Raw genomic sequence first — 13,516 nt, 5'->3', positions numbered from 1 at the left:
CCCCCCCCTCAAAGCTCGACTCTTTATCTCCCTTCTTACCTACCCACTTCTCCAATGGCTTCTCAGAGCTCAGCCGCCGTCATTTCCGCCGCTTCCGCCGTCGCTGCTAGAGGCGAATCACACCTAGATTCAAAGAAGCCAATCGGGTCAGCTCGGTTCCAACCCCTTCGTCTCTCCTTCTCGTCGTGAGTTTCGTTCGTCTCTGATAACGATGCATACCTACTCTATTTCAGATATCTAAATCACTGCTCAAAGTTTGGAACTTTGAATTCGGATTAGTGTTTTTTCTTAGATTCAATGTAGTTGATTTAGGTCTCGTGTGTCTGTGATGATTAGGTACTCTAAGTCAGGGAATATGTCATCTAGAATCTGTGCTGTGACCAAACCAAATGATGCAGAGACTCTGTCATCATCGTCGTCATCATCAGTAGATATGTCACTTAGCCCGCGAGTTCAATCCTTAAAGCCTTCCAAGACTATGGCTATCACCGATCTTGCAGCCACTCTTGTTCAATCTGGTGTTCCCATTATCAGACTAGCTGCAGGAGAACCTGATTTCGATACTCCTAAAGTCGTAGCTGAGGTTAGTACATTTCTCCAGTTGTTTGGAATGTTTTATGTTATGTCTATCTCTCTCTCTCTGGTTTGTTCTGAAATCTATTGTTTCATATAGGCTGGGATCAACGCGATTCGAGAAGGTTTCACCAGGTATTCGTTAAATGCAGGTATTACAGAACTCAGAGAAGCCATATGTCGCAAGTTAAAAGGTAAAAAGGAGAACACTTTTGCTTAGTAATTCCTTTATGCTTGAATGGACTCACGATCGTTTGTATTCGTTTCTTTCCAGAGGAGAATGGATTGTCTTATGCGCCGGATCAGATACTGGTTAGCAATGGAGCTAAACAGAGTATCTTCCAAGCAGTGCTTGCAGTTTGTTCTCCTGGTGATGAAGTAAATTAAAGCAACTCTTCTTTTTTTTAGCTTTTTTGTTTTCTTTGGATATGATTTTGTTTCTAACAGTGAATTTGTATGTGTTAGGTTATAATACCTGCACCGTACTGGGTGAGTTACACAGAACAGGCGAGACTGGCTGATGCAACACCTGTGATTATTCCTACCAAGATTTCTGATAATTTCTTATTGGATCCAAAGGATCTTGAGTCTAAATTAACGGAAAAATCTAGACTTCTTATTCTCTGTTCTCCTTCCAACCCTACTGGATCTGTTTACCCCAAGAGTTTGCTTGAAGAGATTGCACGGATCATTGCTAAGCATCCAAGGCTTATGGTATATAGCGTAAAAAGTTACTCAATCTTTTTCAATTTGTTTATCTTAAGCTGAAAAAAGGTCTGTTTCTTTTATTACTTTTGTAGGTGATTTCGGATGAGATCTATGAACACATTATTTATGCGCCAGCAAAGCACACAAGCTTTGCTTCTTTACCAGACATGTATGAAAGAACTATGACAATAAACGGTTTCTCAAAGGTAACAGTTTTGTCATTGAGTTGCTTCTGATGGTATTTAATCAAACTCTTTGCTGATCATATGATATGTAAAAGGCTTTCGCAATGACGGGATGGAGGCTTGGATATCTTGCTGGTCCTAAACATATAGTAGCAGCTTGCAGTAAATTACAAGGCCAGGTATCTCTATATATAAACATATTTCTCTCTAAATCTTTATCGGTAAAAAGCAGCAAACATGAGATGGCATCGGTTCTGGTTTTTGTTAAAAGGTTACTTCAGGAGCTAGTAGCATTTCTCAGAAAGCAGGTGTTGCCGCACTTGGGTTAGGCAAAGCTGGAGGAGAAACAGTTGCAGAGATGGTTAAAGCGTATAGAGAAAGACGAGATTTCTTGGTTAAAAGCTTAGGTGCTATCGAAGGTGTTAAGATCTCTGAACCTCAGGTACTTCTCCTTCTATATTCGAAGCTATTACTAGCTCATTTTATTCTTCTTCTTCCTGACTGTTGGCATTGTTTACTTGCAGGGAGCTTTTTATCTCTTTATTGACTTCAGTGCTTACTATGGATCAGAAGCTGAAGGTTTTGGTTTGATCAGTGATTCGTCGTCTCTTGCATTATACTTTCTTGATAAGTTTCAGGTAAAGTCTGTCACAAGAAGCACAAAAACAGCTCTTGAACTTGCCTTAAGAAAGATTGTGATTTAATTTGTTTTGTTTTAACATGCTCGTGTATTTGGCTCTCTGTTTGTTTTCAAAGGTTGCAATGGTTCCTGGTGATGCTTTTGGAGATGATAGTTGCATTCGAATATCGTATGCCACATCTCTCGACATTCTACGAGCGGCTGTTGAGAAGATCACGAAAGCCCTTAAGCCACTTCGTGCCACTATTTCCGTGTAAAGGTCCAGACACAAAACTGTGTGTTTTTCGATTGTTTATGCTGAAACGAGAACGGCCCTATTGTAAACTATATACACATTTTGTCTTCAACCCAATAAAAAAAAAAAAGTCTCTTTGTATACGGTGTGTTCTTTTCTTCAAGTTCATGTAACAATAAAACCATTCTCTTCATGTAAATCGTTTATAAGAATTTTAAGGTTGTTTCTTATTTCATGAAGTTTAATGGTGCTTTCAAGCATAACGTGCTTTTCCTTTATACGTCGTCGATTGGAAACAACAATTTCTACGCTGATTGCAACTTGTGTTCATCATAGTTACCGAATTCGAAGGCAAATGCTTAACATGAAAGGTTTCCAGACAACAAGGATTGAATATACTTTTTACAAATTAAAGTAGCTGCTAATGCTTATGGAGGGATAAATTACCGAATTGAGTAACCGAACCGACATTTTTGGTTTACGGTTCGGGTTCGGTGTCTTGACTGAACTAATCGGTAGAATTTAATTTTGCTTCGGTTATTCCAGAATTTTGGTTTGGCCCTGGTCCAACGTTCAGTTTCTTCATGTAGTACCAAATTAGACCGGTATTCACCGAATTTAGATCGGTCTTCACCAATACCCAAGCCAAACCAAACCGCACTCGAATTTAACCAGAAATCACTTAATTGGTTGTAGCTTATTAAAAAAATAAAATAACAAACCGGTTAATTTCGAACCAGATTTTACTTTGGCATCCTTCTATCTTTCAATCAATCGATAACCGAACTAACCGGTCCGAAAAGTGAAGTCCAAGAGACCTAAACTCATCGTATTCTTTGCTTTTAGATGATTGTTGGTGTTGGGTTTTGCACTAAAGGGGGGTGTCTCAGTCCAATAAGAAGTCCTCCATCTAGTATCGAAAAGACGAAGTCCATGCGTAAGTGTGTGGAGGAATTCTACATAATCGTGATTAAGTATTACATCTTCGAAAAATATAACTATAAATACATTTTCACGTTTATCAAAAATCGTCCACACCGGAGTCTTACATCGATAATGACCACATTCATTTTATCGTACATATTTTATCTTTGTAGTCCAAGACTTTTTTTTTTCAAAACTATATAAATTCGTAATCATTTTGTGAATTATTAGATAGTAAAAATGTGTATCCAGCAAAATCTTGAATATACTAATTCGCCCTAGAAACTTCTCAAAATTATTCACTCAGTAGAATATAATATATTTCATAAAGTAAACAGTGGAAAGCAAGTAAATAAGCAAACATAAAAACAAGAAGAAAACGACAAGAGGACAAAGCTATAGTTGTGTGTCTTGTGTGGTTTGAAATGGACACGGCTAGGCTAGTAAAAGAAACTGTTTGTTAACAAAAGTTCTAAAACGTACGTATGGTCTAGGATGGATATGTCGTCACTCGAACAACAACACAATGCTGATTTATTAACAAATAAGTATTTTCTCACTGCGCCATAAATTGAAATCCATGCAGATCTGTCGTGAAATATATGAAGTATATATCAACTAAGACATAAAAAATTAAAAACATTCAACTACCAAAATTAAAAATTGGTTTCGTCTCATTTCTAATCTTTAAGTAAAGTAATTAGACAAAAGTAAGTAAAGTAAACATTCAACTACCAAAAACATTCAATGACTCATGTTTACACAAAAGTAAGTCAAGTAATTAATAACCCCACTTTTATTGCTTTAACTACACAATCACGCTTTTGGATTGTGGTCACTGCTTCGGCTGCTGCCTTATGTTTTGTTATCTACAGTTTTACTCACAAGGTCCACAATTATTCACGACTCTCTGAAAATGACGTTTCTAACGTGATTTTAACCATCTCAGTAGTACATTATACACCATTTAAAACATACAAGATCATAGACGTACAATTGTAAAATTGATACTCTACCCTTTATTTATATATAATGGACAAATATAGCTACATGCAAGTAGAGAAATTAATGAACCAAATAAAACCCAAAACAATTTCGTTTCAATTCCCAATTTAACCAAAAATATCTATACAAAACCAAAAGAATGAGACTATCAAAACCACTTGAATCCGAATCGAATAAAAAAAACCGTGGATATTATTGTATTTATTTTGCGGATATCATTCCGTTTTCAGATTTTACCTTAACCGAACCAAAAAGCCATTTTGTAGTTTGGAACTGTTCTGTTTTTATGTAATACCCAAAACTGAACCAAATACCAAATTTAGGTCGGTTCGATTCAGTTTGGTTTTTCGGTTCTCTGATTAATGTGCCCACTGATTTCTTCATCCTTCTAAAAAAACACACTCACGCGCTCTCATCAGACGTGACAGCACATCTTCGCCACGTGTCCATCCAACAAGACCAAATTCCACACAACAGATCGCGTGGCGTCCACGCGTCTCTCGGCGACGAAAACGATGTCGCTTTTAAAACCCATCGTCCCCACAACAACAACCGCTTCTTCTTCCTCATCCCTGGGGAAGAGAAGGAAGGAGCATTCCAGTGTCTTCACGGGTTTAATAAAGATTCAAAAAAAAACAAAAAGAAACTTGTCTTCACGTTGGTCACGCCACGTGTATGGACCCAGCTTCCATCGTGTCTCTCACATTCTCGAATTCACCCACACTTGTGGCTTAGCTCTCCCCCTCAAGTCTCTTTGGGCTTTAGAGTGGGCTCGAACCATCGTAAAACACTGAGAAACCGCCACGTGTCCCTCCCTCCTCTTGCGTTCTTTGTCTATATATCATCGCTCTTTGCTCGTCGATTCGAGATCACACAACCAAAAACACAGAGCTTCAAAGAAAACAAAAATGTTCATCGAGAGTTTCAAAGTTGAGAGCCCGAACGTGAAGTACACAGAGAATGAGATTCACTCGGTGTACGATTACGAAACAACAGAGGTTGTTCATGAGAATCGTAACGGTACATACCAATGGGTCGTGAAACCAAAGACTGTCAAATACGATTTCAAAACTGACACTCGTGTCCCCAAATTAGGGTAATTATTCATAATCCTTTAAAAAGTTCGAATTTTTAACTTGTTTTCTTTGATTTATTCACTAGATTTCATCTGGGTTGGTGTTAAAATTTACGAAATCTCATTCCCATTTTTCGATTTTATGATCTTTGGTGGTGGATAGGGTTATGCTTGTTGGTTGGGGTGGTAACAATGGATCAACACTAACCGCTGGTGTCATTGCTAACAAAGAGTGAGTTTTTAAAATGGAATCTTTGATTTCGATTTTGGCTTTTTTGATTAAACTTGGCAAACTTTGTTATTGTAGAGGAATCTCGTGGGCGACTAAAGACAAAGTGCAACAAGCTAATTACTTTGGTTCACTCACTCGAGCTTCTTCGATTCGTGTTGGTTCTTACAATGGTGAAGAGATCTATGCTCCTTTCAAGAGTCTTCTTCCAATGGTGAATCCAGATGACGTTGTGTTTGGTGGTTGGGACATTAGTGACATGAATTTAGCAGATGCCATGGCTAGAGCCAGAGTTCTTGACATTGATCTGCAGAAACAACTTAGACCTTACATGGAGAACATGATTCCACTCCCTGGAATCTATGACCCTGATTTCATTGCTGCGAATCAAGGGTCACGTGCCAACAGCGTGATCAAAGGTACTAAGAAGGAGCAAGTCGATCACATCATCAAGGACATGAGGTAATAATATTATATATAACCTTACACATGTACAGAGAGTTGTTAATTAGTTTAGTGTGTTGATGTGTTTGGTGTTTGGTTTGATGGAATCTTTTAAAGGGAGTTTAAGGAGAAGAACAAAGTGGATAAGTTGGTTGTGTTATGGACAGCCAACACAGAGCGTTACAGCAATGTGATTGTAGGGCTTAACGATACAATGGAGAATTTAATGGCTTCTGTTGAAAAGAACGAGTCTGAGATCTCGCCTTCTACTTTGTATGCCATTGCTTGTGTTCTTGAAGGCATTCCTTTCATCAATGGGAGTCCTCAGAATACTTTTGTCCCTGGTCTTATCGAATTGGCTATATCGAGGAATTGTTTAATCGGTGGAGATGATTTCAAGAGTGGTCAGACTAAAATGAAATCTGTTTTGGTTGATTTCCTTGTTGGAGCTGGTATCAAGGTAAAGAAATAAACATTGTTTTTTTTAAAGTAATCTAATTTGGTTCTTTCTTTTTAGTAAAAAAAAGTTGATTTATCACTAAGATTGGTTTTTTTCTTTGGCAGCCTACTTCAATTGTGAGCTATAATCATTTGGGAAACAACGATGGTATGAACCTCTCAGCGCCTCAGACTTTCCGCTCTAAGGAGATTTCCAAGAGCAATGTCGTGGACGACATGGTGGCTAGTAATGGCATTCTCTTTGAGCCCGGTGAACACCCTGACCATGTCGTTGTCATCAAGGTTTGATTTTGAATCAGAGGCCAGAGTCATCAATTGCTCCTTTCTTTTGTACTCATTTTAAAAGTCTTAAATCTTGCTATTGTTCTGAATGTTTTGCAGTATGTACCGTATGTTGCGGATAGTAAAAGAGCAATGGATGAGTACACGTCCGAGATATTCATGGGAGGGAAGAACACAATTGTGATGCATAACACTTGTGAGGACTCTCTCTTGGCTGCTCCAATTATCTTGGATCTTGTTCTTCTAGCTGAACTCAGCACCAGGATCCAATTCAAAGCCGAAGGAGAGGTTTGTATTCAGTGAGTTAGTACATGAGAAACCTGGGATTTGCTTTAAACCAAATTTTTTGATGTATAAATCTTTTTATATTTCAGGGAAAGTTCCACTCTTTCCACCCAGTAGCTACCATACTCAGTTACCTCACAAAGGCACCTCTTGTACCACCTGGAACGCCGGTGGTGAATGCTCTGTCAAAGCAGCGGGCAATGCTGGAGAACATTCTTAGGGCCTGCGTTGGGCTTGCTCCAGAAAACAACATGATCATGGAGTACAAGTGAAGGATGAAGATGAGGGACTTAAGACCTTAGGAGATGAAGATGAGGAAGAGGGACTTAAGACCTTAGGAGATGAAGACTTATATGCTCCATTGTTTCGTCTATATATATAATTGTTTTGTAAGTATATTATATGAATGTGTGCGAGAGAGATAATATGGGGAAGCGTTAGCGTTAAATTGTGTGATATGGATCTTAGTCGGTTTATTTGGTGAGAAGATTAGCTAAGCCTCTGGATCAAATGTGTAAAAGAACGAAAAGTAACTATGCTTTTGTGTCTCCTTGTAATATATCCAAATTTTATGATCTATTGTATGAATATGGTTTTCAAAATCACAATTTCTGTATTTATCTCTCATGAATCGTCTTACAAACAGAAGACAGCAATAAAGACACAAAAGACATAAGAAGCTCATATAAATGTCCAAATCATAAAGCTTGGTCTTGTCAACTATTTCGAAAAAAAGAAGAAGCACTAAAAGATCAGCATGTGGCAAGTGAGATCATTCATGGGTGAGATCAAGAACTACCAGCAGAAACCATCATGAACTCGCCTTCGCAAACCAAAGCGCCACCCACATACGCTTTACCTTCCATCTTAGCAAGCCCGAACCGTTTCTGGAACTTGAGAAGAGTCATCCTCATAACAAGTGTGTCTCCTGCGATCACTGGTTTGCGGAATCTCACTTTATCAATACCGGCAAAGAAGAAGTTATCTCGAGAGCCTCCTACTTCAGGCTGCAGCATTACTATACCTCCCACTTGCGCCATTGCCTGCAACACACAAACTCAACTTTTTCAATTAAGTTACACTCCAAGTCTTTTCTACGACATTTATACTAACTCGACTGTGGAAACGATCTTTCATCTAGCATATCATGGCCTATCTATTCCGATTCTACATTTGAAACCTATATCAAATATCCAAATCACAACCTCTTTCAAGCTTTAAAAGTTGCATCTCTCAGTTCCTCCATTGCTCAAAGTAAAAGTTAAATTTTGCAGATATTTTCACACAGATGATCTTAAAGTCCCTCAACAATAATATACTCATCACTATTAGCCACAGAAGGACCACTCAACTCAATCACCAACTAGATGAAGATCTTTACACTAATTTATCAGAATCCAAGACCAACATCAAACTAGCAGATCATCTATTTCTCGTCATTGTAAAAACCCATCTTCCACTAAATCTATTTGAGCTTCTAGAAGACAAAAGTTTGCAACTTTTAAACAAAGTAAACGACTTTTCTTTATTGAAAATTACCTCAATCATGAGAACACCAGGCATGATGGGTCGCTCAGGGAAATGTCCAGGGAAAAAATTGTCATTGATTGTGACATTCTTAATAGCTACAGCAGAAACACCTGGTGTATACTCTATCACCCTATCTACCAGCAGAAACGGGAACCTAATATAAAACCCAACAAAAGGATCAAAATTTTCAAACAATGGGGTTCAAACAAAACACATCAAATCCTCGAAAGCTGTTGTCTTTTTTTAAGTTTTACCTGTGAGGCAATATCTCTCTGATTTGGTTAATGTCCATAACCGTTGGGAATGCTGGGTACTCTGAAGAATTTAAGAGAAACACAGATTGAGATTCGAAAGAATGTCAGAAACATCAGGTAATTGAGAAAAGAATCTTACTGAGTTCGATTGGTGTATCTTTTTCGGATGTGGTGTTATCGCCATTAGTAGAACAACGAAGGGAGAGGGGACTGGATCGTTTGCTGGGTAGGAGAGAAACAGAGTGAGATCTGGAGGAGGAGAGATGCAGGGGCTGACGATGGTGGTGATGATGACTCAATGAGTCAGAGCCTAGGAACAGTACCGAGTTGGAAGTAGTAGCCATTGTTATCAAGTAACAGTGAAGGGAGTTTGAGAAAATGTGAGATGTTTCTGTACTGTGTTAAGAAGCCTGAAGGTGAAGGAGCGGAGAGTCGAAAGGTTTGTGTTAGTTAAGTAGAGATAGTTTGATGAACAATAAGTGAAAATGGAGACTTTAGAACAAATGGCCTATTAGCTCAGTTGGTTAGAGCGTCGTGCTAATAACGCGAAGGTCACAGGTTCGATCCCTGTATAGGCCACTTTTTTAGTTTAACATTACAAACTTGAGCATTATTATCATTGGTATTATTTTGTTGGTTCACAAAGAATCAATAGTGTAACATAAAACTGGACCACATAATAAAATATCTTAATTTGTATACGTTATTTATTTGTCACACCAACATTCACATGGATGATATATAATACAGTATTAGTGGTACCATAACTCATTCTTATTTTCCTCTATCCCGTACGCCTTGAATGTATTTTTGTCCAAAGAACATAACAATAACATAATAAGAAGCCACATTCCAAGAGTTCTTGTGATCTGGTACTAGAATCTCACATATTATATATTATGAAACTTTTTTTATCAATCGATTCGTTTGATGGTTAAAATGGTTCAAAGGCAAAATGGCCTTTCAATGGATCATAGAATCAACATTTTTGACAATTCGTTTGTTTTGTTTTTCTGGCTCTTACAATTTTTTTTTGTAAAATATGTTATATTTGGGGTTTAAATTTTCGAAATTATTAAATAAAAGTTTTAAAAGAAAAAACAGTGAATGTGAAAAGCACGTAGCTATAACAATAACTCCCCAACCAACCATGTGTGATAACTTCACCATTTTATCTTCAACGTTATCATAAGAAAAAAAAACTTTTTTTGAAAGTAACAATCTAAATTTAAGGATTAGATTTTTAAAAAATCGAATTTCCAAACAAACCTAATCTATCAGATTGTTGTAGATTGTTGAAGTTGTAATTTACATTGATGGTTAGCTTCCCTTCGCGAATTATCTCTGGCTTCTCTTACTTCCTCGCAGGAAGAGACCAACTAATCTATCAAACAAAAAAATTGGTTCAATTCAATACTGACTCATTGGAGAACGAATAATTTAAATGTTTTTAATCCATTTTTTTTTTCCATTTCCAATACCGAGTCATAAATTACGTCTTAAAACTTGAAAAACATGTCTAAATACAATCCATTAAGAACTTATTATTATATTTCTGTGAAGACGACTAGATCCAAATCACATATAACCATGGCATTTTCCTATTGGCTTAATTTCGTCCATGGAAATTAAAGGAAAATACAATATGAAATATTGCAGCTGACGATTACTTATTTTTTACTAAAAAAAAAACTAATTTGACATTTGTGAGAATAATTTGTATAAAAATATTTTGAGACGAATTCAATGGACACAGCAGCAGCTTTAAAAGGCCGAGAGCTTCAGAACAAGCAAAGCCACGAGCGCCCCCAAAAAAAGTTAGTTCACATTATAAGTTTTTGAGTTTTTCTTAATTCTACCCTAAAGTTTCGTTTTGATCAATTTCACCCCCTTCTTTGTTCATCCTCTGTCTTTGTCTTTCAAAAGTGTTTCTTGATTTCATCAATGGCGGCCATAGACATGTTCTCAAGCAACAAAGATCTCTATTTCAGACCTCTCATAGAAACTGCTCCAATTTCTTTCCATGAATCCAACGCAAGCTCTGGTTTTAACCAACCTAAGCCTCTCGGTTTAAACCAGCTCACACAATACCAAATTCACCAGATTCAGAACCAACTTAACCATAGACACAGCACAATCTCAAACCGAATCCGAACGAAGAGCTTCTCACCTTCTTCCAAAACCAAGAATCTCTACAGAGGCGTAAGGCAAAGGCACTGGGGAAAATGGGTCGCTGAGATCCGTTTACCCAAGAACCGAACCCGTCTCTGGCTAGGAACGTTCGAAACCGCCGAAAAAGCCGCCTTGGCTTACGACCGAGCCGCTTTTCAGCTCCGTGGAGATATCTCGAAGCTTAACTTCCCGAACCTCAGACACGAAGACGTTAATCCTCTCCCTTCCTCTGTCGATGCCAAGCTCCAAGCTATTTGCAAGAGTTTGAGAAAAACAGAGGATCAAACAGAGGAGACTTGCTGTGTTTCAGATAAAACAGAGTTTTTCCTACCAAAAACAGAGTTTGTCCTGCCAAAAACAGAGTATTTCGACACAAAGGAGTTCTCCGATGTGTCACCAAGAACCGATGAGAACTCGAATTCGAATATGGCATTCCTGGATTTCTGGGACTCGGAGTTTGAAAAGACAGGGAGCTTCGGGCTGGTGAAGTTTCCTTCGGTGGAGATTGATTGGGATGCAATTAGCAAACTGTCTGATTCTTAAAGTCTGTTATTTTTCTTCTGCAACTAAATTTTTTAACAAGTAGCAGAGGATTTGGTAACACATTAGTGAACCGAAATTAGGAATTTAGCATGCTGATTGCTGCATGCATAAGAAATAAGATTAACATTCAAACAGTTTTAGTGTTCTCCCCACTTAAACATGTTTCAAGCATCTCGAACCCATCTCTATTTTTTTCTCTATAATATAGAAAACCATTTTGAAGATGGTCTAAGTGAAGAAATCTAGTTTGTTCAATATTAATCTTTGGACACGCGAATTAAAGATCTTCTCGTAATCATCGGATAATGTAATGTTGCATTAAATAAAAGATCAAGAAACTCTAAATTGGTAAGTTGCGGAGGCCGCCAAGAACTTGGTCGTTGTGCCTTATAGCCTCTAGGGTTTTGGTAGATTCACGAATCTTTCATTTGTCCCTCCTCCCTTTATAAAAAAAATCATTTTTAGGCCTACATTTCTAATAAATACCCTTACTTCTTAATGTTATTTACGTAAATATACCACTGAAATATTATTTGTTTTTTTTATTAATTTAAAAAAATGAAAGATTTAATCAACTATTAAATCCAAAAATATATTTAATTATCATTTTAATAAACTATTTACTTATTATAAGTAAATTACATTTCACAACCAAAAAAAAATTATTCATTTATTTATCACTTTTATCATTTTTCTCATTGCATTTTTAAACTTAGGATTAGTTTAAATTAAACGTATTAGTTTAAAAATATTGATTTATCTATTTAATGGTATAGTGATATTGATAATAATATGAAACATAAAATATATGAATTTGATTTTTAGAAACACAAAAAGACTTCAAAACTTTCTACACCACTTTAAAATTCTTTTCCAAGTTCAAATATTTCACGGATGAGATGTATTTTACAGAAAATAAATGCAAATTTGAATAAACTAAAAAAAACTTTACTTCCATATTTTATACGTAGCGGCATAATGCCGATTGGTACGTAGCGGCATAGTAAGGGACAAACACTCAAAGAGTCAGTAGTCAGTCTTTTAAAGAAGATATACCTTTGGGCCGTTGCGGTCAGCTAGTGCCTAAATTAAATCCAAGGTTTGTTGAAATATATAAACCAGGCCCAAAGGATAAGTAATTGCTAAAGGCGATTAAATACTGTTGTTAACCATATTTCCAGGACCATGTTTTGCTGAAGTAAGTGTAACTTCTTCATTAAAGTTAATTCGAACATAAGAAAAAAAAAAAAAAAAAAGAGGTTCGTAGTAATATTGTTGCCCAAAGTATGATGTTTTTGCAGAAATTTTCCACTTCATAAAATCCAATCTGAAACAACTTGTTTTGTAAAGATGCATCATCGTTACATTTTAGCCAATCCATCGGTGGTCTTTCCCCAGCCAATTAATAGTTTAATACTACTTAGGAAAACTTTTCAGAATTTGTTTTTCTTTTTAATTCATCAAGCATTATATATATTTGTGTGTAACTGGTATGGTGGATATATTTGAGAGATGTATTGATTTATTTTTTAACGACAAAATGATGATTACTTTTAATAGTATATATACTATTAAAATTCATATACAGTATATATTAAATTCATCAAAGTATGTTTTCTTAAATCCAACAAATTGATAGGACATTTCAACCACTACAAAAACACTGTATCACCCTATCTGGTTTTTAATCTTTGAGTTTTCTAATATGATATTCTCTTGGAAATATCCATAACAAAAATTAGCAGACATTATATTTAATCTGCTTTTTGATTAGCTCACGTAAAACACTGGCTTTTCACAAAAGGATAACTTAAATAAGACTCTCCATTTTGCACAAAAAAATAAAAGTTAAAATAAGACTCCATATAATTTTAACTAGTGTTTTTATGGATTTTTGTTTTATTTATTTGATGGTTTCAATTCATATAAAAATCATCATATATAGTTAGTTGGTTTGATTATTTATATTCTGC

The 13,516-nt window shown here is 36.4% G+C and overlaps 4 protein-coding genes and 1 non-coding gene across 5 annotated transcripts; 4 read left to right on the top strand and 1 right to left on the bottom strand.

The window, feature by feature from the left end:
• LOC104751865 (bifunctional aspartate aminotransferase and glutamate/aspartate-prephenate aminotransferase) lies at positions 7-2,571 on the top strand. The gene is made up of 10 exons (XM_010473915.1): positions 7-185; positions 337-583; positions 674-767; positions 848-951; positions 1,039-1,287; positions 1,374-1,487; positions 1,562-1,645; positions 1,738-1,908; positions 1,991-2,104; positions 2,223-2,571. Exons 1-10 carry the CDS (start codon positions 55-57, stop codon positions 2,361-2,363), a joined length of 1,449 nt encoding a protein of 482 aa, XP_010472217.1. The 5' UTR covers positions 7-54; the 3' UTR covers positions 2,364-2,571.
• LOC104751864 (inositol-3-phosphate synthase isozyme 2-like) lies at positions 5,048-7,621 on the top strand. The gene is made up of 7 exons (XM_010473914.2): positions 5,048-5,366; positions 5,509-5,577; positions 5,653-6,036; positions 6,136-6,478; positions 6,583-6,759; positions 6,859-7,047; positions 7,134-7,621. The coding sequence occupies exons 1-7, from the start codon at positions 5,179-5,181 to the stop codon at positions 7,314-7,316; spliced, it is 1,533 nt and encodes a 510-aa protein (XP_010472216.1). The 5' UTR covers positions 5,048-5,178; the 3' UTR covers positions 7,317-7,621.
• Positions 7,635-9,254, bottom strand: LOC104751863 (3-hydroxyacyl-[acyl-carrier-protein] dehydratase FabZ). The gene is made up of 4 exons (XM_010473913.2): positions 8,968-9,254; positions 8,829-8,889; positions 8,584-8,728; positions 7,635-8,087 (listed from the first exon to the last, which is right to left on the bottom strand). Exons 1-4 carry the CDS (start codon positions 9,170-9,172, stop codon positions 7,833-7,835), a joined length of 666 nt encoding a protein of 221 aa, XP_010472215.1. The 5' UTR covers positions 9,173-9,254; the 3' UTR covers positions 7,635-7,832.
• Positions 9,334-9,407, top strand: TRNAI-AAU. The gene has a single exon. It is a non-coding gene; the product is annotated as a tRNA-Ile (tRNA).
• On the top strand, positions 10,645-11,678 carry LOC104751862 (ethylene-responsive transcription factor ERF056-like). The gene has a single exon (XM_010473912.2). The coding sequence runs from the start codon at positions 10,773-10,775 to the stop codon at positions 11,541-11,543; it is 771 nt and encodes a 256-aa protein (XP_010472214.1). The 5' UTR covers positions 10,645-10,772; the 3' UTR covers positions 11,544-11,678.

This window comes from Camelina sativa, chromosome 16 (genome assembly GCF_000633955.1).
Source record: "Camelina sativa cultivar DH55 chromosome 16, Cs, whole genome shotgun sequence".
NCBI classification, from domain to species: domain Eukaryota; kingdom Viridiplantae; phylum Streptophyta; class Magnoliopsida; order Brassicales; family Brassicaceae; genus Camelina; species Camelina sativa.
This window is presented reverse-complemented; position numbering and strand designations above follow the sequence as displayed.